The 25,146-nt window shown below is 42.0% G+C and overlaps 4 protein-coding genes across 16 annotated transcripts in view; 2 read left to right on the plus strand and 2 right to left on the minus strand.

Annotated features, from left to right (window-relative positions):
• Positions 1-211: 211 nt before the first annotated feature.
• On the minus strand, positions 212-10,991 carry paics (phosphoribosylaminoimidazole carboxylase, phosphoribosylaminoimidazole succinocarboxamide synthetase). Of its 10 annotated transcripts, XM_020603434.1 has the most exons (15): positions 10,580-10,991; positions 9,855-10,352; positions 9,710-9,769; positions 9,030-9,632; positions 5,942-6,019; positions 5,524-5,678; positions 3,396-3,438; positions 3,102-3,299; positions 2,168-2,346; positions 1,895-2,074; positions 1,661-1,774; positions 1,498-1,581; positions 854-1,034; positions 608-766; positions 212-528 (listed from the first exon to the last, which is right to left on the minus strand). In XM_020603434.1, exons 1-15 carry the CDS (start codon positions 10,974-10,976, stop codon positions 362-364), a joined length of 3,096 nt encoding a protein of 1,031 aa, XP_020459090.1. In that variant the 5' UTR covers positions 10,977-10,991; the 3' UTR covers positions 212-361. The 10 variants fall into 10 exon arrangements, with proteins under 10 accessions (XP_020459090.1, XP_020459091.1, XP_020459092.1 ...); XM_020603435.1 differs by lacking the exons at positions 9,030-9,632; positions 9,710-9,769; positions 9,855-10,352; positions 10,580-10,991 and adding an exon at positions 6,824-7,064; XM_020603436.1 differs by lacking the exons at positions 9,030-9,632; positions 9,710-9,769; positions 9,855-10,352; positions 10,580-10,991 and adding an exon at positions 6,537-6,693.
• ppat (phosphoribosyl pyrophosphate amidotransferase) lies at positions 3,625-16,121 on the plus strand. Of its 3 annotated transcripts, XM_020603450.1 has the most exons (12): positions 3,970-4,052; positions 4,091-4,253; positions 11,424-11,490; positions 11,805-12,011; positions 12,214-12,326; positions 12,412-12,557; positions 12,730-12,802; positions 12,884-13,035; positions 13,158-13,285; positions 13,389-13,610; positions 15,486-15,606; positions 15,759-16,121. In XM_020603450.1, exons 2-12 carry the CDS (start codon positions 4,126-4,128, stop codon positions 15,929-15,931), a joined length of 1,530 nt encoding a protein of 509 aa, XP_020459106.1. In that variant the 5' UTR covers positions 3,970-4,052; positions 4,091-4,125; the 3' UTR covers positions 15,932-16,121. The 3 variants fall into 3 exon arrangements, with proteins under 3 accessions (XP_020459104.1, XP_020459106.1, XP_020459105.1); XM_020603448.1 differs by lacking the exons at positions 3,970-4,052; positions 4,091-4,253 and adding an exon at positions 3,625-3,685; XM_020603449.1 differs by lacking the exons at positions 3,970-4,052; positions 4,091-4,253 and adding an exon at positions 7,117-7,203.
• Positions 16,122-16,209: 88 nt separating this feature from the next.
• On the minus strand, positions 16,210-20,846 carry LOC109962066 (uncharacterized). Of its 2 annotated transcripts, none has more exons than XM_020603446.1 (9): positions 20,441-20,846; positions 20,259-20,322; positions 19,229-19,284; positions 19,094-19,124; positions 18,980-19,005; positions 18,814-18,889; positions 17,126-18,607; positions 16,961-17,003; positions 16,210-16,871 (listed from the first exon to the last, which is right to left on the minus strand). In XM_020603446.1, exons 1-9 carry the CDS (start codon positions 20,516-20,518, stop codon positions 16,862-16,864), a joined length of 1,866 nt encoding a protein of 621 aa, XP_020459102.1. In that variant the 5' UTR covers positions 20,519-20,846; the 3' UTR covers positions 16,210-16,861. The 2 variants fall into 2 exon arrangements, with proteins under 2 accessions (XP_020459102.1, XP_020459101.1); XM_020603445.1 differs by having other exon boundaries at positions 18,814-18,892.
• Positions 20,847-20,921: 75 nt separating this feature from the next.
• aasdh (aminoadipate-semialdehyde dehydrogenase) overlaps positions 20,922-25,146 on the plus strand; it is a 7,418-nt gene continuing 3,193 nt past the window's right edge. Inside the window, exons 1-10 of the mRNA XM_020603351.1 lie at positions 20,922-21,253; positions 21,348-21,468; positions 22,447-22,742; positions 22,862-23,054; positions 23,127-23,368; positions 23,453-23,568; positions 23,655-23,827; positions 24,501-24,831; positions 24,926-25,038; positions 25,128-25,142. Coding sequence (XP_020459007.1) covers positions 21,006-21,253; positions 21,348-21,468; positions 22,447-22,742; positions 22,862-23,054; positions 23,127-23,368; positions 23,453-23,568; positions 23,655-23,827; positions 24,501-24,831; positions 24,926-25,038; positions 25,128-25,142 — 1,848 coding nt within the window. The 5' untranslated portion in view covers positions 20,922-21,005. The remainder of the gene's footprint in view (positions 21,254-21,347; positions 21,469-22,446; positions 22,743-22,861; positions 23,055-23,126; positions 23,369-23,452; positions 23,569-23,654; positions 23,828-24,500; positions 24,832-24,925; positions 25,039-25,127; positions 25,143-25,146) is intronic.

The following is a 25,146-nucleotide window of genomic DNA, read 5'->3' on the forward strand; positions in this document are numbered from 1 at the left end:
TTCAAAAACTGTGCAGAAGTATGTTTTTTTTTTTCCCCACAGCAGACATTTTGACTTGTCATAAAAGCAAAAAGTGAAACAATGGGTTAATTCAATGAAATGTCCCAGTAAACTCTCAGGGCTCTGGAACTGACTCACCTAAAATGTTATCAATTACACCTGTGGTTTTCCTACTATGACACATCAAGATAGCTTTCTGAAAAACCGGAGATGCATTTAATTAAGAAGCTTTTTAATGGAATGATTCCAGTGTGAGAAAGTACATATACATTACATCTACTGTTAAGGTTTTTTCATGGTAAACAAAATGAATCTGACAAAACGAAGCCCTAGAAACAAGACTCAAGAGGTCTGAGCCATCTCAGAAGTTGTAGGCCTGCAGCTTCTTGTCAGCTAGTCTGAGAGATACCCAGGTGTTGAGTATGGAGGCCCTCAGTTTGCACCACACCAGGTGATCAGTCAAGCCAAAGATCTGTGCTGCAAACTGAGCAGCAGCCTCCGGGGAGATGACTGTAGAGCAGGCAAGACCTGCAGGGAGAAAACAAAGGAACACTCAGTTCGTACAGCGAAAAAGTTCAGGACAACACACAATAAGAGCTCTGCTTACCGCTTGGCATACGCAGGGATGACCAGACATCTTGTGCTGCCCAGTCTGGAGTCAGAGGTGGGCAGTTGATGACAGGATAAGCTGTGTTTCCTGACATCACCGGACCGAGGCCATTGCTTTTCCCAGCTACAGCCACAAACACAGTAGGTACGCCGTCGCCTGAGGAAAAACGTAGACACATTATGACATGATAGATCTGCTCCCTATGAAAGCAATCATTTTAAAATGTTTAACATGAAAGCACACCTTCATATTCTGCTTTGATGCGCAGTGTCTCATCTGGACCTTTGTGTGCCGACGTGACTCTGAGGACGCAGGAAATTCCATAGGACATACATGCCTTCCTGATTTTGTCACAGTGGGCCATGTCGGAGGTGGAGCCCATCAGAACCACCACCCTGCCCCTGGCCTGAGGCTCCAGCAGTAGCTAGGGACGCAATGCAATCCCCATTATTTGTCCACTTAAAATTAGACTATGCAACTTGAGCCTGGGAGCAGCCACTGTCACTAAATGTGACAATCACTGGAAGAAGACTCTAGAAGAACTGATAAATTAAGCTTTAATCAAGCATTAACCTCCATAAGCTACTGGTCATACTAGTACAAATAACAGCAACAGCAAAACCCCTGAGTGCACTGAATTTCTCATATATTCAACTTTTCATTTGTAAGAGAATTTGTAGAACTGATCATGAATCTCAAAATAATTACTGATGCACAAAAACAAATGCAGCTCCTGTAAAGAAGCAACTAACCCCTTTCTAAAAATACACACAATTTTTGAATTAGAGGTGAAGTTGATGATGAAATGTGTTAGTAAAACTGTTGATTCAAAGGCAAACAGCAGCCAAAAGCCTGTCCTCCTGATGACAAGAGTTGCTGGGGATTACCTGGACCCTTTCAGAGACCCACTCAAAATTTCTCTTCACCATCTGCATTGCCTCTGGAGTAACTTCCTTCAGGTCTCGGTACACCTAGAGAGAGAGGACGCCAAGGTTTTTCAGCTTGATCTTAATCCATTCAGCAAACATCAAGACAGAAAACAGTGCCGACCTGCTTATCTTTCTGCTGGCTTCGATCTCCAGCTGGCCACAGCCTCCACGAATCATTGTCGATCACGTCAGCAAGGACAATATCTTGAGTCTTTATATTCACACCAAACTCTATCTATGAGCATGATGAACAAAAAAAACTCATTAATTGTTTTGAGGCTACAAGTGCTCAGCAGAACAGAGGTCACACTAGGATAGAAAATTAAGCAGCAGAGGGCAGCACTGCTCCGCATACTTTCATATCCACCAGTGTGCAGTTCTGAGTGGCCCAGGCCTTCTCCAGAATCTCAAAGATGGCCACAGTGCTGCGATTCATGATGTCCACCTCACACTGGCCAATAGTGAGCCCAGCCAGAGAGAACTTGGCCTCCAGCAGCTGTTCCTCTGACCACTGAGGGTCATTGTTGGCATCATCCTACACCAGAGAACATTTCGTACTCAATAATCAAGTCCAGTTACAGCACTTGAAATCCTCATCGGAGGCATCAAGACAAGGCCTCAAACTCACTTTAAAGAACATCTCCATCTTCAAGGGGGAGAAGCGGTAGCCTTCCTTAACTCCTGGATTCCTCTTGAGGAAGGATCCGGTCGCCACCCTCCGACACACCCACTCAATGGGAATCATCTCACACTGAGCTGCAATGAACGCTGTGTCCGAGTGCTGCTTCACAAAGGCAGTCTTAATGCCTGAGAGACAGGGCAGATGTTAAAATCAACTGTGTGACAGCCCAGCTGACAATGTAAAGGCAGATCTTCAAAGACGTCAGCTATTCTAGAATTTTCAGTTTAGCATTGATCACCTTCAAGTCCTGATAATGAAGTGAGGGGATGCGGTTAAGCTACGTTCTGATGAACTATACACAGCAAGGTATAGTCACAAGACACTGCCTTAGCTCGCATATCACATGCATGAGAGGCATATTAGATACGGTTACAGTTTTTAAGTAAAGCATAATGGAAACTCATTTTGAAAGCTGGGTCAAATAAGTGAGGACACAATCATGTGTTCTCAGTAGAGCTGAAAGAATTAGTTGTGTTAACTACAACTAAAAGACATCTAGATTGTTTTCATTGAGGAAATTAAAGCCATTAAAGAACCAGGGCTGCAAACACAAACATGCTCTAAGCATGCTGAAGCTGGCTGAGGTCTGTTTCCCAATAGCTAATAGATGACAGAAAGGGGAAACTGGCCAAAGGTTGCCTTTCTTTCTGAATACAAAAGGTTCCTCGTTGATCTCTTATCTTGCTCTGAGGACTTTAGGAGTCCACCAAATCTAGTATGTGTGATGTGGGGGTTCAAATAAACGTAATTATTCTCCAGTAATTATGCATTTTTAGCTTTAATGCACTCTGCATGTGGGAAAGTTGCCGGTATAAGTAGGAACAACTGCTCCAGCCCCCACATTAAACTGATTATCTTTTGAATGGACTGATTACCTTACCAGCTTCTTGGAGCAACTTGAAAACGCAGCTGGTCGTTTTGTTGGCGATGGCTGCCTTGCCCTCCATCTGGTCTTTCCTCGCTGCATTCCCAGCAGTGATCTGGTCTTTGGACTGGACCAGAACCAGACCGTGCTGGTCCACCAGCTCAAAAATCTGCTTCGTCTTTCCCTCATTCAGCTTCTGGCCGATCTTCAAGTCTAAGAACACGCACACATAAATGAGGAAACCCCCCAAAATTAAACAACTAACACCAAATTTATGATTTCAAATATGCACACGTTGTTGTACGGTACCTGGTGCGGAGGTCATGGCAGTGCTCATTATCAACCTACAATCCTGAAAAACAAAGCAAAATGGTCCAAGAATAATTCAACTTCTGAAAAGTTGCTACGGCAGAGACAGGAGGCATGCAGGAGCCAGAAGAGAGAGGAATCTGTCTTACGTCCTCTTACAGCCAATCACAGCCCTCGATTGATTCAGATAACCAATTACAATGGCGCATTACCCACCACGTGTTGAGCAAACGCTGAATATCACATTTGCCTAAAACATCAATGGCTTCAGCAAGACGAAGAACCTCTCGGTAGTTTTTTTTTTTTGTTGTTTTTTTAATCAAACCAGTTTCTTTCAGGAAGACTGCTTTATCAAAGACTCCTACAACAGAAAATAACTGGCGTATTGACCTAATGGATTAGTTCGATTTAAGGTAGTCGATGTCCCGATAGCGTTGAGTACCACGTGTTTCGTCAGTCCAAGATGTTTGATTCGTTTATGTGGTAACAGTTATGGTGGCCGGTTTCCTCTACAAAAGTGGTCCTGACTGTTTATTTCAAACAATAATGTCAGCTGAGTTTATGTTTTAAAGAGCGACGCTGTCTATGCATTTGGCACGTATTCGGTAAATACTATCAGAGCGCGCACACGCCGACTGCTCAGGCATCTAGGCACGAGACCGGGACACACCGTAAGGACCGGGACACACCGTAAGGACCGGGACACACCGTAATACACAGCGGCAACGACATGGAGTTTGAGGAGTCCGGTATCGGGGAGGAGTGCGGGGTTTTCGGGTGTGTGGCTGCCGGAGAGTGGCCCACGCAGCTGGACGTGGCGCAAGTGTTAACCCTGGGACTGGTGGCGTTACAGCACAGGTAAGTAACGGAAATGTGCGTGTAACTTGACGGGTCACACCCCCAATCAAAACAGCTGCATATTGTACAACACTATACGTAGCACACTTATGGTCAAACTACAAACAAGCAAGTTTACAGAGGCTTCAAATATCTTATAATGATGGGAATCTTATTTAAGAAACCTCGATGGAGCAGCGCAAGTGAAGTGTTTGTGACTGCAAGGGTGAATACTTTAAAATCTACTTTAATAAATTGTATGTATACATTTAAATGCCGCCTTGATGATTCTGAAACCGAAGTGCTCATGATTTTATCAGAAGTACTATAGGTCACCAATCCCAGTTGTGGAAACATCGGTATAGTTCTGTTTTTAGGTCATTAGTGTGTGTACAGTATATATCTGAATGCATCCGAAACCAACTTACTTTTGAGCTAAGTTCACAAACGTACCATTCTGAAAAAACAGTTCATGAGCACAGGTTAACTTAACAAGTCAAGCTTGTGCAAGACAGGAATCCAGTCAAAGCTTTGCATTTCTGCAGAAACACCCAGATCATGAGCATTTGCCACAGTCTATAGGCAGCACTGTTATTGGCACAGTAGAGAAAAAGGACAAAAACAAGAGAACTATAGAGGTGTCATGTCAGCATGAAAATACAAACATTTCAAAAAGCTGTAATATTGCACCATTACACCAAATTGTATATTGTAAATGTTGCAATACATTCAACATTGGGCAACAGTTCTGCTCTCATATTGAGATGTCTGGCTGCATTAATGCTTATTTACACTACAGATCTGATGATTATTTTGTCTCTCAAATGCCCATAGGCCTATGTTTACTTCAGCCAAAGACAACCATTTAACCAACTGCTGAAAACCCCCAAGATATTTAGTTTATCATATATGACAAGGTAAAGTATCCAATCCTAACATTTAATAGGATGGAACCTGAAAATGTCATTTTACTGGAAAAAATGACAATTACCACAATAGTTTTTGTTTTTCCAACTACTTGATTAATTGCTGTTATTGCACTTCTGGTTAGATGCTAAACTGCATTTCGTTACCTTGTACCTGTACATGGGTAATGACAAAAAAGTTCAATCTAATCTAATCGACTAGTTGTTGCAGCCATTAAAAAAAAAGGCACAGACTCTCCTGAAAGGCAGAAATAGTTTGTATAGACCATGTGTCTTAGAGCTTAGGAACAATTTGTGCAGTTGTTGACCTTGGTTATGTAAGATATTGTACTATTTGTTACATGGGGTTGGTTAATAGATATTACCTCTCTCTCTGATGATGGACTAGGGGAGGCCAGTGAACTCACTGAACTGATCTTTATTATTGGGATGTGATCCTGCTCTTCTTTAAACTGGGCTGCCGCATTATCAGCAACGTCAGAGCCACTGTTGTGTTTTTTCATTGCTGTCTGTAAGGGGTCTGAAAAGGCACAAAGACAGGTAAGTCAGAAAACATAGCCCTGTAATACATGGGCTAGCAAAGGTTCTCCTTCTCTTAGTCTGACAGTGGACATGATCATGGGTTGTGCCTTTGGTAGCAGTTACAACCGTACCCTTAATAATAATTTCACTATGAGGCTCCAGGGCAGGTCATTGGGGTGTGTCAGAAATGAGAAAGGCTTCAGTCAGTTGTGGATGTCAGGTGACATGCAAAGTGATTACAGGAGGAGGCACATTTCCAACCTTGATCCACAGCTTTCCTCTTCATTCCCCTGTTTTCTGGATAGGTTTTCTCCATTTCTACCCTAGTTTCAGTCGAGTCTGCAGATACAAGATGGATAAAACAAGCCATTCTATTAAAAAAACTTCACATGCTGTTTAAAAGAAGTTGGACAGACAAAGTTAACTTATTCACACATCTTTTCAGAGCTGCTTCAACCACTCACTGAGCTTAATTACGCCACAGAAAGGAGATGTAAAACTTTTTTAGGGCTATCAAGTGATTAAAATTGTATTCATCTTAATTGCATACATCAATTTTTGCTGTTTAAGTATTTAAAAATATTTTAATTCAAATCAACTTTGGCATATGAATGAATAATAATAATACATAGACTTATATTCAATGTCTCTTTATTTCAGAATAAGAACATTTCTTTCCACTGTCCATATGCATTAATGGCCATAATGATGCTGAGGAAATACAATTAAAAAATGCTTAAGCAAGAACAATGACAGAACTAAGTCCATCAGTTTCCCAGTCTTTCCTTGGCATTGTAATGATGGTCTGTGTTTCATAATTTAAATGCCAAAAAAAATGCCTGAAGTTTCCACTCACTGTCAATGACGCGTGCAGTAACACCGAAGTAACTGTGATCGCTCACTGAAGTCCAGTGATCCACGGTCAGCGCAATATATTCGGCTCCCGCCACTACATCTTCTTTTGTTCTCCTTTCTGCTGGGCTTCGGACACAATTGTTCTTCTTGATGGTGGCTTGTAAGTTGTGTCAGAAGATGCTATCTGTAAAACCTCTGCTAACCGCCTGTCCACTAACGTTACCACCGAAACTGATCGGCAGCCCATCTTGCAAGACAGTTAAGTTAGTCGGTCACAGGCAGACTTACTGAGTTTGTGTCTGATGGTCTGGTCGATTGTGGCTTGACGGGGCTGGCTTCTAGCGTGAGGAGTTGTGCTAGCTCGAACAACCGGGCTCGCGGCAGAATGCTTTGCATTGAGGTGATATTTCAGGCTTGACGTACTCCGATGGTACGAAAATTCCTTATTGCAGAAACTGCAGAGAACGACGCTCAACATTTCCATCTGGATATTTTTTATACGTAAATGTTCCATTCATGGGGCCAAACGGCGCCTTCCCATATACCTCCATAATGTTACAAAGCGACTGTGCCCGGAGCGGTTTCACTGACGCACCGGGTCAAAGGGCACCACGGAACGTGACTCTTCTTCCTCTGTGATTTAAGGCAGTGTAGAAGCGACAACAAGGGTATGCTAATTAAAAACAAATCTTTATTTTTGGACAGTTGGTTTGACAACAGTATGATTTTGGCGTGTCAGTTATTCAATAATAGAGGACATCTTTTAGCTATGAAGAATGTATTGCTCATTACAACATGATTGTGAGGCCAAGGTAGTTTGCCAGGATTTTGAATGCAAATCCCTCTGGTTTTAATGATCCTTATGAAAGGATGCAACCTCTCTTACACCTTACCTTTTTTAGGCCCTACTGACACATTGGTTGGTAATGTTTGTTTTCCCAATTCTAGGAATATAAATACAAAGATCTGCTCACTTTTTCAGAGAGAAGTTATTACTATTCCTAATGTAACTTCTTACTGGAATAGATTTGTAAACAGCATTTGTTGGTAAAGGGTCTGTTCTCTTATTGGAAGTTTTTTTTTTTGTCACTAACACAGTTTAGAAATACCATTTACAAATGTTACCCCTCAACATTATTTTACAAAATATGGAAACACTAACTACCCTTTGTAAGAACGATTTAGAAAATGTTACACATGTACTTTGGCAATGTGGAATTAGTCATTTTCTGGAAAGATGCCATTTTATTAATACCTATCTACTGCCAAACTTCACACTTAAGTTTGAAAACATTTTTGGTTTCAGAAACTACAGTAACAAATGAAAATACTAGTACTGTCAATCATTTAAAATATTTAATTGCATGATTGTCCATAGTTAACTCCTGATTAATTGCAAATTAGTCACATTTAAAAAAGAAACTTTTAAATAGTGGTGGAAAGTAACTAAGTACTCCAAGTACAATTTTAAGGTATCTGAACTTGAGTATTTTCATTTTCTGTTACTTCATACTGTGACTTCACTTCATTGTTGAGGCAAATATTGTACTTTTTACTCCACTGCATTTATTTTATAACTTTAGTTACTTTTCAGAACCAGATTAATACAAAAATACAGTGCAATTAAAAGACCTCATTAATCAGTGGTGGAAAATTCACAAGCTACCCAGCAGTAATTCAGATTAAATGCATATAAAATGGTTAAAATGAGCTCCCCCTTTACCAGCTGCAGCATTAAATGTGGTCTACACATAATACATCAGTAAATATAATACAATAATGTGATATAAAGAAATGTGAAATGTGCCATTCTGCATAATGAGTACTTTAACTTTTAGTACTTTAAGTATGTTTTGATGCTAATGAGTTGCCTTTGAGAGCCACCACTGGAACCAAGATACACAACCTGTATGAAGACGAGAAGGCTAAAGTGGAGGAGGCGTTGGAATGGACAAACAGGGTTGTGCTCACTGGAAAATAAGGGACCTCTCTCAGTAGTCAGTTACCTCAGGGTCCCATTAAGGTACTTTTCAGATTAAGAATAAAGTGTAGTTAATTGCGAGTTAATTATGGACAATCATGCATTTGTCATGATTAAATATTTTAAACAATTGATAGCACTTAAAAATACTAGTTTTTCCTTGTGATTTGAGATAATCCACATTAGAACTCCTTTATACAGAAAAACTGTTGTTGCTGTTTTTTTTTTTTTTTTTTTTTTTTTTTTTTTTTGTGGGTTGATTTTGTTTGTTTTTTTTTTTTTTTAAAACTCCTCACTCTAAAAGTTTCATTTAGTTGGGTGACGTTTGGGAACTCCTAAGTTGGATATATCAGTTTTGTGATTTTGAGCTGTTGCCAACACTTTGAGAGACAAAGACAAAATGTAATGTTTTAGCTGCTCTGCTCCTGCTGATCTCATAGATGTATTAAACTGTGTGAATTCTTCTTATCAAACATCTGTAAACTATATATTAATAAACAATAATTGGCTCACTCATCATTCTGTGTTGTTGATCCATGCGATGCTCCTTTAATGTCTGCAGCCTTGGTTCTTCATTCTTTGGTGCAACACTGATGTTTATAGATGAGACAGAATTGGAGCCATAAGTTCTCTCCTCCGTCACTCCTGCTGTTTCCATCACTGTGTTTGCCTTTGTCAAACAGACATCTACATGATCGCCCTCCGGCGTCCCAAGTCCTCCTGAATCTGCTTTGTGGTCTGCAGGTCTGGTATTTGGGGAGCCATTAGTTGTGTGATTCATAATAGCATCCACCTCATCGTAGAACTTCATAAGGCGTCTTGGGTCAGCTTCATCGCTCTTACCCCTTTGGAGGGAACGGTAAAGGTACTTGAGGTTTTTGTATTTGGTATGGCACTGTTTCCAGTCGCGTTCAATGCCTTGCTGCATTAACCTGTTGGAGATCTGGACGAAGATGTCTCTCTTTCTGGTGGAGCTCTCCAACTGCCTGCACACACGCTCATCAGACCAGACTTGAATTAGGGCTCGCACCTCCTGATCGCTCCAGTTTCGCCCTGTGTCTGACACTGTGACAACATGGAACTGGTCAGAGCTGGATGGATCTGTTAGTTGGGCATCTGGAGTGAATAAAGACAAATTAATGCAGGAGCAGATGGCATATTGTAAGCTGCACTGGTGACTTGATGTGACATACCAGTTCCGATCCACTTGGCTTCGATGTCTCCATCCATATCATAATCATCACTGTTGTCATCTGGAAGTAAAATAAGTAGTAAAATTGAATGTTGTTTTAGCCTTGAATACCAAACTACCATATGCTGAGCAGACTGAAAACGTACCATCGTCAATTTCTATGATGACCTCATTTTCTGAGGCTGTGGTCTGTGCTGTGTGGCCTTCTGGGGTTTGTAGCCTCCCTGCTGTCACATCTTCTTTACCCAACCTCCTCTGCATCTCCAATGAGCAGTTTTCCAGTTCACGGTCCAGCAGAATGGCTTCCACCTCCTCAAAGAACTTCATGTACTTCCCTGGGCCTGCAGTGCTGCCGCCCCCAGCAGCATGAGCGCTCCTGGCAGTCTTGTAGTCGTATTTCAAGTTCTTGTACTTTGTTCGACATTGTTTCCATGTCCGTACCACTCCAAACTTTCTCTGCATCTGACGGGCCATCTCTTGGAAGATGGACTTGTTGCGTAGCGTGCACTTCAAGCGCTCTCGAATACGCCAGTCAGCCCAGACACACAACAGTGCCCGCACCTCATCGTCTGTCCAGTGGCGGCCCCCCTCTTCAGCCACACTTGGAGAGTAAGGAAGAGCTTGATGGATTCGACTGTTAATTCCTGTACACACATGCACACACAGTGTCTCTTGTATCAATGGCAATTTAATCTGACTCGAATGCTGTTACAATTTTCAAAACAGGTAAATGTCCAAGTGTTCTGCTTCAGGCTAATCTAGTTTTACTCACATCCATCTTTTTATCCTCTGTTTTTGTTTAAATATTATAATGTGTTGTGCATTGTTAGTATGTTATGGTGAATACGGCTTGGGCTGAACCTACATTTACCTTCCTGCATTTGGGTAGTGACTGAGGGAAGGTAGATTCCTCTTTGATTACCCACATCTTCCACCTCTTTCTCCCAGCCCTTCACCGGCCTTCCATCCACTCCTGGGCTGTAGTTTGCTGAAGTGCCTGCTGCTGCATCAGGCTTCCTGCTCTGAAGTCCCAGGCTCCTGCTTTTGGCCTGACACTCCCACCAGCTGCGCACAACACTAAGCCTCCTCAGACGCTCTGAGATCAGCTCAAATGTGGTTCTGCTCTCAGCTACGTGCTGAGCTCCCACCTCGTCCCACACTGACATGAGAGCCAGCACTTCTGCCTCCCCCCATGGCCTCTCCGCTGAGCTTTTTCCTTCCATCACCTCCCTATCACCTCCTCTTTGTGTCTCAGCTCCTCTCTCCATGTTTGAGCTGACCTGGAAACGCTTTCTTTTCCCCAGACCGTCTGTCTGTGCTGCCCAGTTTCCTAGGCAACCAGGCGGCTAAGCCTGAAAGCAACGCCTTCATGCAGGAAAGCAGCCTCACCACTGGCTTAAGCTGTGTGCTGAGGGGGTGGGACTAACTGTAATCTGAGAAGCATCTTGGTAAATAGGCTGAAACTGCAGCAAGACCACTCCTTATATGGCAGATCCACAGCAGAGAAGCAGAAGTTGTTCTCATTCCTGTTTTATTTGCCCAAATTAAACCAGTCTGCTTTGCCTCAAGGCTCATGTCGAACCGTTCTAGTTGAACAAGTTTATTCATGTGTAGTTTTGCAGAAAAGAGCCTGAGCGAGGATTCAGTATAAACTCATTTCCCACTGATATATTTACACTGTTTCAATTTACATGTGACTGTTTTTGTCTACTCAGGGGTCAGGAAAGTGCTGGGATTGTTACAAGTAATGGAGACAGTCCACCCACATACACAACCCTCAAGGTAACAGAAACTTATGAGCAGAAGTGCCTTGTATAAAATAAAGAAAAGAGGAGTTCATCTTGCAGACCCATGTTGTTAAAACTGCAGAAATCATTTGAGCAGCTTTTCAAAACCATACATATGTTTCTGTTATATGTATGTACACAGTTTGACACAATTACACTGAACATTATAATGGTTGTTTAAAGCATCATTACATCCAGACTGTGGCCTGGTTTTTCACTTTAAAACATGATTGCTGCGTGTGATTTTTTTTTTTGTTGGGATTTTGTAAGTGAAGACATCTCTCACTGCCACCTCGTGCCATTTTTTAGGGGATGGGATTGGTGAGCACTGCTTTCCCACCAGAGGCTCTTCTGAAGCTGCGCTCTGCTAACCTGGGTATTTGTCACACACGCTATTCAACTACGGGGATCTCAGAGTTGCAGAACTGTCAGCCCTTTGTGGTGGATACACTGCACGGCAAGATTGCTGTAGCCCACAATGGAGAGCTGGTTAATTCTAATGGCCTGCGGAAGAAGGTGAGCACTGTCATCCCCTTGTCCACTCTGAATCTGGTGCATATAAACGTCTCTTTCTGGTTGCTCTCTTGTCACCACAAATAAAAGTCCACAGTGTATAATGCATACAGTATGTTCAGTGTGGAATTATTTTCTTCTGTATGCAGGGAAATGGCTGTTAGCCTGCATGAAATAACACTTCTGTATTAATGGTGCCATGCAGGTGATGCGCCATGGTGTAGGCCTTTCCACCAGTTCAGACAGTGAGCTCATCACCCAGCTGCTGGCATTGACTCCGCCGATGGAGGAACAGGATGGACCAAACTGGGTTGCCAGGTCAGTGATATGATTTAACGCTGCATAAATATTAACTTTTTTCTCTATACTATCTAAATATATATATATATTTTTTGTAATTTAGAATTAAAAACCTCATGACTGAGACCCCCACATCGTACTCACTGTTAGTGATGTTTAAAGATGTTATCTACACGGTGCGTGACCCTTATGGGAACCGGCCCCTCTGCATTGGACAGCTTGTTCCCATCTCTAAACTGCACAGTTCAGGTATAAAAAAAAAAAATCAATCAATTAATTAGTTTATTTATTTTACAAGGGGCAGCTCTGAGACCTCACAAGAGGTTGGTAGTGCACAGTTTTTTTTTCTTTTGTCACAAACCGACCTTTGATACATCAGCTAGTGGATGATTAACTTTAGTTTGATTGTGCCTTTGGTCAGGTGCTGAAGAGGAGGACACTGAGGGCTGGGTCGTGTCATCGGAGTCCTGCAGCTTCCAGTCTATTGGTGCCAAGTATGTTTTTGTTTTTTTAAAAACCAGTAACGCAACATCTTCTGCACTATAATTGATTATGTCCATTTAAATGTCTCTCAGGTATTACAGAGAGGTCCTACCAGGAGAGATAGTCCAGATATCCAAACATGGAGTCAAGTCTCTGTGTGTCGTGCCTCGTCCTGAAGAAGACCTCCCTGCCTTCTGTATATTTGAATATGTTTATTTTGCCAGACCAGACTCTGTTTTTGAAGGTATGAATATTTGTTGTGAATCTTACTTTCTGCTTTGCTCTTCATTGTATGGCTGTGTTATAGAATTACTGGAATGCTTTAAGTGTGCTGCATGTCAAGCATCTTGTACCACTGTACTGCAGGGCAGATGGTCTATACTGTCCGACAGCGCTGTGGTCGACAGTTGGCCATTGAGGCTCCAACAAACGCAGATGTGGTCAGCACTGTGCCAGAGTCTGCAACCCCTGCTGCACTGGGCTACGCTCAGCAGGTCATCTACAAGCTGTCTGTTTTAACTCTAAAGAAGTGCTGTCGCACAGTCTTTTTCTGATGGACCTATTTCTTCATAAGCTTTTTTTTACCTCCATTCACAGTGTGGGCTGCCTTACGTAGAGGTTTTGTGTAAGAATCGCTACGTCGGGAGAACATTTATTCAACCAAATACCCGTCTGAGGCAGCTGGGAGTTGCCAAGAAGTTCGGCGCACTGACAGACAACTTTGCCGGGAAGCGAGTTGTACTAGTCGATGACTCTATTGTCAGAGGCAACACCATCTCCCCCATTATTAAACTGCTGAAGGAAGCTGGTGCAACAGAGGTTTGTAGACTAGTGCTCTGCAAATTGTTGAGTACAGTACTGTGCAAAGGTCTTAGGTCACTAGTTGAGCATGTTATGATGACTAAATATATTTATCAGAATACAACTACAAAACATAAGAAATGTGTACATGGTATTAAAAACAGAAAAAAATAACAAAATGGATACTTAGTATGTGGTATTCAAGCTGTTGAAACATAAAGAATTTGAAGAGCTTGAGGACAAAAACAGGAGTGGAGGACCAAGAAAAATGTCAGTCTTTTTTGAGAGACCAGAGGAAATCCAGCAAGGACCTGGCTCAGCATCTGGATGCCAAGTTAATTCTTCCACAAACTGAAGAAGCCTGATCAGGAACGGCATTTGCAGAAGGACAGTAGCCAAGAAACCACTTTTTCAGAACAGGGACAAGGAGAAATGCCAATGATGATCAGATCAGTGGAAAAGAGTGATAAAATCGGGTCCAATTGTTGACAGTATGTGAGAAGATGAGAGATGGAGAGAGTGGAAGAATGAGTGCTGGCAGCCTTCAGTGAAACATGGATAATCACCTTTATTGGCCAAGTATGTTACACACAAGGAATTTGTTTCCGGTACAGAACCGATGGCTCTAACCATCGGGGGGAGTTCAGTGTCTTGCCTAAGGACCATTTGCCATGTGGACTGCAGGCACCGAGATTTGAACCTTCAACCTTCTGGCTGGGAGACGACTGCTCTACCCACCGCACCATGGTTTTAATATTGTGTAGATGTATTCTAGTTATATCTAAATAAAGAGACCAAGAATTGAATATAAATTATTACATTACATCCCTGCTAAAACTAATGATGGCCCAAGACTCTTGCACAGTACTACATATTACAATCTTCCATGTGCAGGATATTGTGGCTCATGAGCTGGTCACTGTGTGGAAGGTCGGTATGGGTGTTGTTGAGGGGTGCTCCAGCCAGTGCTGTGTGTGATCTGTGATAACATACACTCGAGTGGATCATTTCTACAGTTATTCTCAACACACCGGTGTTATGCAGACTTCTGCCTGCTGAGAACTTGCATACCCCTTGTGGGAGCATCTCGCACAGCACCAGCTGGAGCACTCCTCTCATGATGAATGTGAGTACTCCGTATCCCATAATGGTCGTGTCACCACAGTCATCTTTTTCATGACGCCAACTTTTCACAGTGACCCGCACTGGGCTTAGGAGGTGCACTCCAGTCGGTCTTTGAGAATCAATGATTTGACACACAAACCCAGAATTTTTGTCATTAGAACAAGAAAATACAGTATCTCATATTGAGAAAATACAGTATGTCATTAGAACATGACAACTATAACACTGTAAAGTGAAAAATGAGAAAAATGTCAAGACACCGAGCAAAATCTTTTTTCCTCATGGTGGCAGCTATACACTGCGGCACAAAGCCTTATAGTTGAATACAAAGGTCAAGTTCAAAGTGTTTATTTTGTCATATGCACAGTTAGGAAACGGGTTTCGCTGTACAATGAAATTCTTCCTTTGCCTTCCACATGAATGCCACAAAATACAAATGAAATATAAAGTATTCAGTCTAGAAGTCCTACATTTCACACTTCTGAGCCTCCGACCGGAGGGTAGGGAGGCGAACAGTCCGTGCTGGGGGTCGGTGGGGTCCTTGAGGATGGAGGTAGCTTTCCTACACACCCTGTGGTGGTAAATGATCTGCAGAGAGGGCAGTGGAGTCCTGGTGATCTTCTCCAGTATTTGTGCATACAACAGTATTTTGGTCAGAAACCTTATCAGGTGTTGACCTTTTTGGGCAGCACGACACTGCAACACACTGCTTGTTCCAACATGAATATGACATAGGCTGCAACACTGACCTGACTTCCTCCTTGACAGGTCCATATCAGAGTTGCCTCTCCACCTCTCAGGTTTCCTTGCTACATGGGCATTAATATTCCAACCAAGGAAGAGCTCATCGCTAACAAGCCAGAGTTTCAGGACATTGCTGGATACATTGGTAAGTAGTAATATGCAGCATGTAATAGTATATCTGACAGTGTGGCCTTTTGCCACGATTCAAACTAGTAATGCATCTTTCACAGTTCATTTGACAATCCCTATACATTGAAGTAAAATTAAGCATCTGAGTTAACTTGCCCTGTTGTGTAGGTGCTGACAGTGTTCAGTATCTGAGTGTGGAGGGCCTGGTGTCAGCAGTCCAGGAGGGGATTGCCTCCCTCCAGGAGGACAAGATGATAAATTCCAGTAACAACTCCAGCAAGAGAGCTGGCCACTGCACTGCCTGCCTGACTGGGAAATATCCAGTAGAGCTGGAGTGGTAGCTGCTGTACTGCTGCCAAGCGCCGCCAAAGTTACAGCAGTAGCTCTGTGGCTTCACCGCGTGCTCCCACAACAGTTACATGCCACTGTCTCAACACTATAAGACATTGTAATTGCAGTCCTACAGCATGTGCCTTTTCTACAGACAAGCATGATCGTCCTCAAATCCCTTGAGCAGCAGTTGAAAACCTTGTAATTGCTGACCTCTGGTGGATGGACTTTACTACATCAACATATTCAAGTGTACAGGTGCATATATTTGACCACAGCATCAATGTTTTTTTTTTTTACTTTAAAGGGTACCATGTATTTTCAGAAAAGACTTGAAACCAATTTGTCATGTTTTCATATTGCAAGCTTCTTAACAAATCTGAGTGTTTAAACATGCACAACAATAATAACCAAAAAGTTTGTCTTCACTTAACATATCATGTACTTTTCTACCTTTACTTAAAATTGATTATGCTCATTTGTTTTGGGTCAGACTGATGGATATTTTGTTTTATTAAAACATTCTAAATGTAATAAACTGCAGTAAGCACAAATACGTGGCTTTTTTTTTTCAGACACTTATTTTAATGAACATTTTGTAATAATGCAACAGAGCACCGTCAAATTTAGAGAACATACAAGAATACAAATAACAGCACACATCAGTTTTAATAGTATTTAAGAAAAAAGACAAAATGGAAATTCATAATAGAATTTTAAATGTCTTAACAGTTGCAATACAATTTAGTAACAAAGCTTCCGGAGCTCAGACTACCAGCTGAAAGAAATGCTTCCAGAGTCACATGTGCTTTGCTGTACCCACTTTTCACCAGTGTTTGTACAGAACTACACCAATTAATTCCACAATACTTTGAACCAGTATTGCTTCAGTCCATTCGAGGGCTTGGTGAGGAACATCTGTGGGCAGGTGTGATCCATGTTCACCATTTTCTGCACATATTGGGGAAGAAGTGATGGTGATTAAGAGAACACAAAATGCTGGAAAACAAATACTATGTATAGGAAGTGAACAGAATTACCGGGGGGAGTAGCTACTTGCTGCACTTTTCTCAAATGAACCTCCTGTTAAATGAATAATAATGACTTATGGATCAGTGATGACAGGATTTAACATGTATAAAGGACAAACAACAGGATCCAAACAAGACTGTGCATAAATACAGTGTTTTATGAAGGAAGCTTACTCAGAGCAAAGAACTCCGATGGCTGACCCTGGCTTGTCCCGGCTTCCTGATGTGCATCTGCTGAGCGCTGACTGAATTTCTGAAACATGCTGTATTTACTGGAGCTAAAGGAGAGGTCCTCAGATTCGGTCAGAGAGAGACAACGCCTCAGTAGCTCTTTCCCATGGCGTTTGGATCCCGGGGAGGACATGCAGTACTCTTCTCTGGAGCGCTTGGACTGGGGTTGGCTGACACACCCTAACTCTCTGTGGCGTTTCCTCAGGATGAAGCGGTGGGGCGACAAGGCAAGAGCTGCCAGAGCTGAGGAATAATGACCACTGCTGGCTTCAGAGCTTGTGGCACAGAGACGGCAGGGAGGGCCATTAAAGGATGAGGACTTGTTCTGACAGACGAACTTGTGGTAGAGTTTTTTAAAGTCCTCATCAAGCTTTTTTGGTGAGCACAAGACACGGACTGATGGCTGGGACGAATCAAAGGAAAGATGCCGCCGGAGCCTGAGACGACCTTCCGCTGTGCCTGACTGAGGGGAGTGCAAATGTGGCTGCAGGGAGTGATGGGAGACTTGAGGGCAAAGTATCCTCATTGCCCCAGCAGGCTTTTGTGGAGAAGACAATGGAAATGTGGAATATTCTTTGGGGCTTCTGGAAAAGCTTTGTGCTGTTTTACTGAGGTCATTCATCATTCTTGCATTTAAGGGACCCTGCCTGACTGGGGAGCTGTAGAAGTCAGGTCTTTCTTTAACAGCAGTGGTTTCCAGTGGATAGGAGGAGCACCCAGTTTGCTTTGAGTGTGCAGAGAGAGAAAGCCTCTTAGTCCTAAGAGACCTGTCCAAGGATGCTTTTGCAGTGGGATAGGAAGGTCGTAAAAGACTGGCAGTGTAGGTGGAAGGCTGTTCTCCCAGTTCAGATACAGTGAAGGTCTTGTTCAATATTTCTTTTGGTTTAGAGGCCTCAGAGAGCTCAGAGGCATCCATCATGATGATAGGCTGATGCCGCTCTCTTCTTTGTGAGCACCTCTCCCTCCCCGGAGAATACTGCTGTACTTCACAATACCGCAGATTGTTTACCATCTGCAAAGGAGACCGAGGGGCAGATTCTATTTTCATGAGCTGCCTTCGCTCTGGGCTGTTGGAGTTCTCCTTGAACAGTGTCTTTTTGGTCATCTTTTTTGGGTTGATGCTGGTGTGTCTCAGTCTGACATCGAAGGTGTTGTTGAGATGGCTTCTATTTAGCTGCTGTCGCCACCTGCGGTACCTCCTCAGCACCGAGCCAGCGGCCTCAGACACATTCTTCCGATGCCAGGCTCTCTTTATTCGACTGATCATGCTGGGATAGAGCTCCACAAAAGAGCTGCCGTGACATCTCAGAGTCATTTCCAGTTCCTCATCTTGGTCTTCAGGCTGGAGCTCTGTCTCAGAAGTGTTTCTGTGGCTATCACCCAACGAACTTACAGTCAGCTGAGTCATGTTACTTCTAGCCATCCCTGCAGGACACAAATAATGAAAATAAATCTCATCAACAATTAGACAACTAATAAACCTAGCCTTATGTCTTTACAAAAGTGCATGCACCTCCCCAAGAAACTTCTTTACATCAGGTGCAGAGGCCAAGTATGTGGGCTATAATGTTTTTACTTTATGTTTGCCATAACTTGGCCTTTCAAACTGCCTGTTGCTTTATTGTTCTTACCATCCTCCTCTACAGAAAACTGGCTGCCGGATGCATGAGTCTTGTCAACGCTGCCATCTTGATGTGTGAAGTCCAACTGCTGAAAACAAACCATAATGAATTTAAGACACTGTATACTAGAAATACAAGGCAGAAGACAAGCTGGTAATTCCAGTATTATATTTACCTGGGAGTTTCTTGAAATGTCCTGTGCTGGTGGTGGAAGAAATAATGTAGTTAAATTAAATACACAACTTATAAACATCTCTTAATTGTCATTCTCATTTTAGGTGATACTTACATAATGATTCCTCTCTCAAATCTGTCAGACTCTGAGAAGAAGATGTTTGATTTTAATGTATGATGGCATAAAAACAGATCCATTAAACTGCTCTCTAAATCTAATTATTGCCTTTGATGATTTCAGTGTTCAAACCTTTGAATCCAGATTGTTCAGCTCTATTTCTGACATGTTCATGTAGTATTCGAGTACTTCATCATGCAAGGAAGCGAGACAAATAACAGATAAGGTTACATAATGAGACCAGACTACATGACAACTGCAAAGATGGAAGCAAATCAACAACAAAAAAACAAAAGAATACTGTTATAGCTGCAACTAGCAATTATTTTCATTATTGTTTAATCTGTGAAATAAAATTTAAAAAATCAAATTTTTATGTTGACTAAAATGATACAAAAAGTAAATAGAAATATTCAACTTTGGTCTTTTATATTTATGCGTAATTTAAATAATCAGTTATTAAAACTGTTGGATACTTGTATTCTGTTGATTGACTACTCGATGCATCGAATTATATCAACACTGAAAAACATAACAGACAATATACACCGATCAGGAATAACATTATGACCACTACATCTGTATGCACTTCAATGCAACACTTCCACCTTAACATCTGTGTTTTTTAAAGCTCAAAATGTTTGTTTTTGGTGAGATTGTCATAAATGTATAAATTCAATTATATGTTCATTATTGAGGTCATAGTTAAAGGTGATGTTGTAGTGAACTACATTATATTCAGAGGTACAGTATCTGTATATTTGTCCTGCGCATTGACATACATGAGAGGGTCAGAATGTTAGGAACAACTGAAACATTTTGAGCTTCATAAACACAAATGTTAAGGCAGAAGTGTTCAAGTGCATACAGATATACAGCAGGTGGTCATAATGTTATGCCTGATCGATGTATTTTAAATCGATCATGCTAAATTATGGTCCTCGTTTCAACTGTCTAGTTAACCAGGAACAGTCACGTTAGGTGGCGCAATGTCAAAGAAAATGTAGTTGATATGCAGATCAGAGCTTTCACTAACGTCGTAAACCTTGATGACAGTCTGTCAACAAGGTTTTATTTTATATCAGCATGACTATAAGGTTGTCTGCTAACTAACGTTAGCCAACTGGCAGAAACAATGTTATAAACCTTGTAGTTGACTTACTTTGGGGTTCTGTATTCTTGAGGTCCACTTCTACCCCCTCATCCTGGTACTGAAGCTTAGAATACTGTTAAAAGCAATTGCAGAGGTTAGCAAACATCGTAGTTTATAATTGACCCTAAGCTAACACTGGCTACTTCACTAGATGCTAACGTTACCACCACGCCACAGACTCACTAACACACCTTGTCTATGATTCGATCTAGTGACCTTTTGTAGTTTAAATGATTATTGTTCAGTTGTGTCTGCAAACACGCATCCATGTTGCATATAAAAGTAGTCTTCCAATGCTAATAGACAATAAAAAGTAGCAAGCTAGCCGACCCAAAATCAAAAGCGCTTTCAGATTCAAAAATTCTTCTTGCACATAATATCGAAAGGTGATTGGACAGCGAACATGTGGTGCCTTCACTTCCACTGGGAAATTATACAATATCTGGGTCTCATAAATAGCACGTCTGAATATTTTACTTGAATAACAAAACTTATTTGAAACATATATAGCAGCCTCTAGGATTTTCAATAATAGAGATACCCATACGTAGCAATAAATAAATTAGAGTGAAAAAACAGTTACAGTATCGCACACGCGATGAAACACACTAGAGTTTAAGACGAGCGTTTGAAGGCGCCATTAGTGAGACGTCCTTTTTATGCGACACCCCTCCTCCCCCCGCCTGCCTCAATTGGAAAACATGAAATATGCTTTGTGCATTTTTGTTCACGATCGGCTCCAGCAGAAAATGAACAATGACCTCCATGGCTACTGGGACACTGCAGGAGCTTGTGTCCGCCGCTGCTTCCCTGCACCCTGACAGGACAGCTGTGACACATGACAGTGGATCAAAGTCAGGGAGCCCGGTGTCTCTGCTGTACAAAGATTTGGTTGAACTGGCCGGGGAACTGTCTCATATTTTGCGCACGAACATCTCTCCTAATAACGGCGTCATCGGGCTGTATTGCAGTGATGATCTGTTTATACCTGTCTGGATTTTGGGGTGAGTTTCCTGTTGATGTTGACTGTGTGATTCACTATGCCTTAACACGTGATTGTCTGTCTGTCATGAATCATGAATATATTTTGTTTGCCAGGATCTTGCAGTCACCTGCAGCTTATGTCCCACTGGACCCAGAAGCTCCAGGACTTCTCTCTGCCAGAGTCATGAACCAGTGTGGCCTCAAGTACTGTGCTGTGAAGACTGACCTCCTTCAGGTGGAATATTTCTTATACATTGGGATACATACAAATATAAAACAATGAAAGTATAACTTTTAGTAATAGTATTTAGAGACATGTTCGGGTGTAAGTTAAAAGTTTAAATACAGAAATACAGCTGAATGAAATGTTTCTCGGCAAAAAAAAACTCTAAACTGGATTTGCTTGGTAAGAATGCTTGGGGACAGTTTTAGCCCTGGGCCCCACCTGACCTCCCACCCTCATGCATACAGTGCTTTCCGCCCTTTGTACACAGTATGTTTACCTCGTTGCCTCTAAACAGCTTTGCTACAAACCACAGATCAAACTTGTACTCCTGTGCTGGAATTACACTACCTGGCAACAGATTCTATGTGTATTAATATGTTTGTGCTTATTTGATTGAACTTTTTCTAAGATTACAAACAATGTGAGCATAATATAAGCTAAAATAATGACTGTCTTAAATCTAAATTTATATACAGGACCCAAGACAGGAAGACATTATAGCCAATAATGCAAAACCTTAGTTTATATGTATTCTAGTGGTATAAATTCCCTCATAAATCTGCAAGACATTAAATTACTAAAACAAACTACCAGGACCAGATAATTCTGTGGCAGTCCTCCAAATTGCCAATTCGGTGACCCAGCCTTGAACAAAATATAAAAACATAAAATGCACGAGTGCCTTAAATACTTACTTTGCATTTACACTTGCCTTCTTTTTGTAGGCACAAATGCAAATTCAAGTTTATGGAGTAATCCTGAGAGAAATATCCCAAAAATTGATTTTTAATGCCTGAACATTGGCTGTTAAAATGTTTTATGTATATCCCATATTAAGCATACGTTGTACAGTAGTTCACTCTGTTATATACAGTATATTAGCAATTTCTTACAATATCAGCTTGAATTTATCATTTGTCCAAGTCCTCTGTCTTTGTCCAAGCTTTGTATGATTATTTATGTTGATTTTTCTTTTGTCTTCCCAAGCAATTCTGGACAGCTCTCACCAAACAAATAACTGTGGACGTTTGTGTGGTAGTGCCCAAGTTCAAATTAACCCTGGTACACATCAAGCCTCTGTCTGTGGCTGAGCATAACCGAGGACCAAAACACACTGTAACCCAGACAGCAGATGGTGCTGCTGTCTGTGATACAGCCGTGATACAAAAGGACTCTGGACACAGGGACTTGGCGTATGTGCTGCACACATCTGGAACGACAGGTCCTCCAAAAATTGTGAGGGTACCACATAGGTGTATACTCCCCAACATACTGCACCTGAGGTCAGTATGTATACCCCTTTGTCATTATTGCTTCTTTTGGAGCTTTGTTTTCAAGTGAATGAGTGAATGAATAAATAAATAAATAAAACTCTGCATCAAGTGCATCTTCCTCTGGTCAGATCTTTGTTTAAGATGAGTGCAGATGATGTGGTATTCCTGGCCTCACCTTTAACCTTTGACCCCTCTGTGGTGGATATTTTCCTGGCTTTATCATCTGGAGCTCAACTCCTCATAATCCCTACCGTGATCAAGAAAATGCCCAATCGACTGGCAAAGCTGCTGTTCAAGGATCACAAGACGAGTGTCCTACAGGCAAGAGTTGGTTCATCAGAGACTTTTTGGATGAGAGTGTTTTTAGTCACTCTAATGAGGTATTTTCCACAGGTCACGCCCACTCTGCTGGTTCGATTCGGGCACCGTATTCTGAAACAGGACGTGTTGTCATCTGGCTCCTCGCTGCGAGTGTTGGCACTGGGTGGAGAGGCCTGTCCCTCGCCGGCTCTTCTGATGAGCTGGAGGCAGGAGGACAACAAAACCCACATCTACAATATCTATGGTACTACTGAGGTGTCCTGCTGGGCCTGCTGCTACAGAATACCAGAGTCTCTGCTGCAGTCCAGCAACCCGTGAGTGTACCTGTTTCAAACATGTTCATGACTTCTGCGTATTGATTTAAAATGCAGTTAACCCAGCTTTACTGAACATTACAGACCATGTAGCACGGGCTCCTCTGTGCCTCTCGGGACTCCTCTGATGGACACTGTGGTGGAAGTCAGAGATGAACATGGCAGTCTTGTTACAGAGGGTGAAGGACAGGTGTTCATAGGTGGGAGAGATTTCACAGAGTGCACTACAAAGATATCACACTGACATGAACAAAACTCCAGTAAATTGTTATGGTCACTGGTATAGGTGGCGACGCCAGAGTATGTCTCCTGGATGATGAGGAGACTGTTGTCTCTGGGATGATGAGAGCTACTGGTGACTGGGTAAATGTTAAAGACTCCCAACTGTACTACCTGGGACGCAGAGACAGGCTGATCAAACGCCATGGAAAGCGGGTGAACTTGGACAGCTTGCAGCAAGTGAGAAGACTTTATATGCAGATGTTGTTGATAATAAAAGATGCAGAATTATAACTAATGTTTATGGCTATACACAGTTCTCAAAGCTTTCTGCAAGTAATGTAATAAATGTTTTTAAAAAGTCACTTATTGTGCATTGAACTCCACACATTTCAGGCAATATTAAAGGTAGTTGTTATGTATCACAGCAGACTGAAGGCAGTGCTTTAGTAGAATACTTATGTACAGTGTAGGTATTACTGTGGCATACAGTCAGCTTTATTTGAGAGTTTTTGAAAAGAGAAGGAGTTGAAATCGACACTGTTGAAAGAAGTGACCTAACAGTTACGGGCTGTAAAACCGAAACAGCTGAAAGAAGCTGAAACTTCCCTCAGAGCCCGAGCATTACTGCAGGAGTCGGATGATACCGTATGGGTTCTTCACAAGGCATGACTCCTTTCACACCTTTCACACCTTTGTTAATATAAAAATATTAATTGGTGCAGCTTTAACACATAAACAGTTCTTACTGTAGCAATATTTAGTTGATGTTTTTAACCAATTTATTCATTTTTGGGGGGTTTGTGTATACAGATACCAAAAACACATGGGTCATCATGTGGAATACAGTATGCTGTCTGTTTACTGACTGTTTGATGACAAATCTATTCTTGTTTTACCTCCCCTCCTCCAGCTCATATTGAGTCTGCCCCAGGTGGAGGCTTGTGCTGTGGGTCTGTGTGAAGGTTCCCGACTTCTTGCCTTTGTTGTGGCGTCAACATCTGGGGATCAGAAAGTAGCCTCTCCTGTCCCATCTGTACAGCAGCGTGTGGAACAAACAGCCTCAGCCTCAGCTGAGCATCAGGAGGACCTCCCTGCTTTTATTACACATCACCAAGTTGATTTGGGCAGCGAGGGTGGAGATCTGAGGAGGCAGATTCTGAAGCAGCTATCTCTGCTGCTACCGTCATACAGCGTTCCTGACACGCTGATTCTCATCCCGGCCCTGTCCCTGACTCCACATGGTGAGCGTCAGATGTGCAGACATTCCTCAAGTGAACAACAGCTCATTCATTCACCATTTCAGAAATGTTAGTGTTTGATTTATTTTTTTGGCAGGCAAAGTAGACATGGAGGCCCTCATGAAAATATACCGACGACAGAGACGGCGTTTGGAGTGTTCACGTGAAGGTATCGGCAAAATAAAGCAAACTCTTCAGTCTTTGTGGCAGGTATTGCACCATTTTAAAGACATGACTCCACATTTAAAAACATTGTCTGCTTACGTTCATCCTCATCATTGTGGACTAACGCTCAACAGGAAGTTCTAGATCTTCCTG

The sequence above is a fragment of the Monopterus albus genome, unplaced genomic scaffold (assembly GCF_001952655.1).
Source record: "Monopterus albus unplaced genomic scaffold, M_albus_1.0 scaffold61.1, whole genome shotgun sequence".
NCBI lineage: Eukaryota > Metazoa > Chordata > Actinopteri > Synbranchiformes > Synbranchidae > Monopterus > Monopterus albus.

Bases quoted from the DNA above. Each gene is read 5' to 3' on its own strand.
- ppat (XM_020603450.1), top strand. From the start codon at position 4,126: ATGGAGTTTGAGGAGTCCGGTATCGGGGAGGAGTGCGGGGTTTTCGGG. The intron at 12,012-12,213 runs GTGAGCACTGTC...GGTGCCATGCAG, and splicing joins CTAATGGCCTGCGGAAGAAG to GTGATGCGCCATGGTGTAGG. The intron at 15,607-15,758 runs GTAAGTAGTAAT...CCTGTTGTGTAG, and splicing joins GGACATTGCTGGATACATTG to GTGCTGACAGTGTTCAGTAT.
- paics (XM_020603434.1), bottom strand. From the start codon at position 10,976: ATGGAGAGAGGAGCTGAGACACAAAGAGGAGGTGATAGGGAGGTGATG. The intron at 5,679-5,941 runs GTTGGAAATGTG...GTGCCTTTTCAG, and splicing joins GAGGAAAGCTGTGGATCAAG to ACCCCTTACAGACAGCAATG. The intron at 1,775-1,894 runs GTATGCGGAGCA...TCATGCTCATAG, and splicing joins GCACACTGGTGGATATGAAA to ATAGAGTTTGGTGTGAATAT.
- LOC109962066 (XM_020603445.1), bottom strand. From the start codon at position 20,518: ATGGATGCGTGTTTGCAGACACAACTGAACAATAATCATTTAAACTAC. The intron at 19,006-19,093 runs GTAAGTATCACC...TTCCACCACCAG, and splicing joins TTTGAGAGAGGAATCATTAT to CACAGGACATTTCAAGAAAC. The intron at 18,608-18,813 runs GTAAGAACAATA...TGTGTCCTGCAG, and splicing joins GTTTTCTGTAGAGGAGGATG to GGATGGCTAGAAGTAACATG.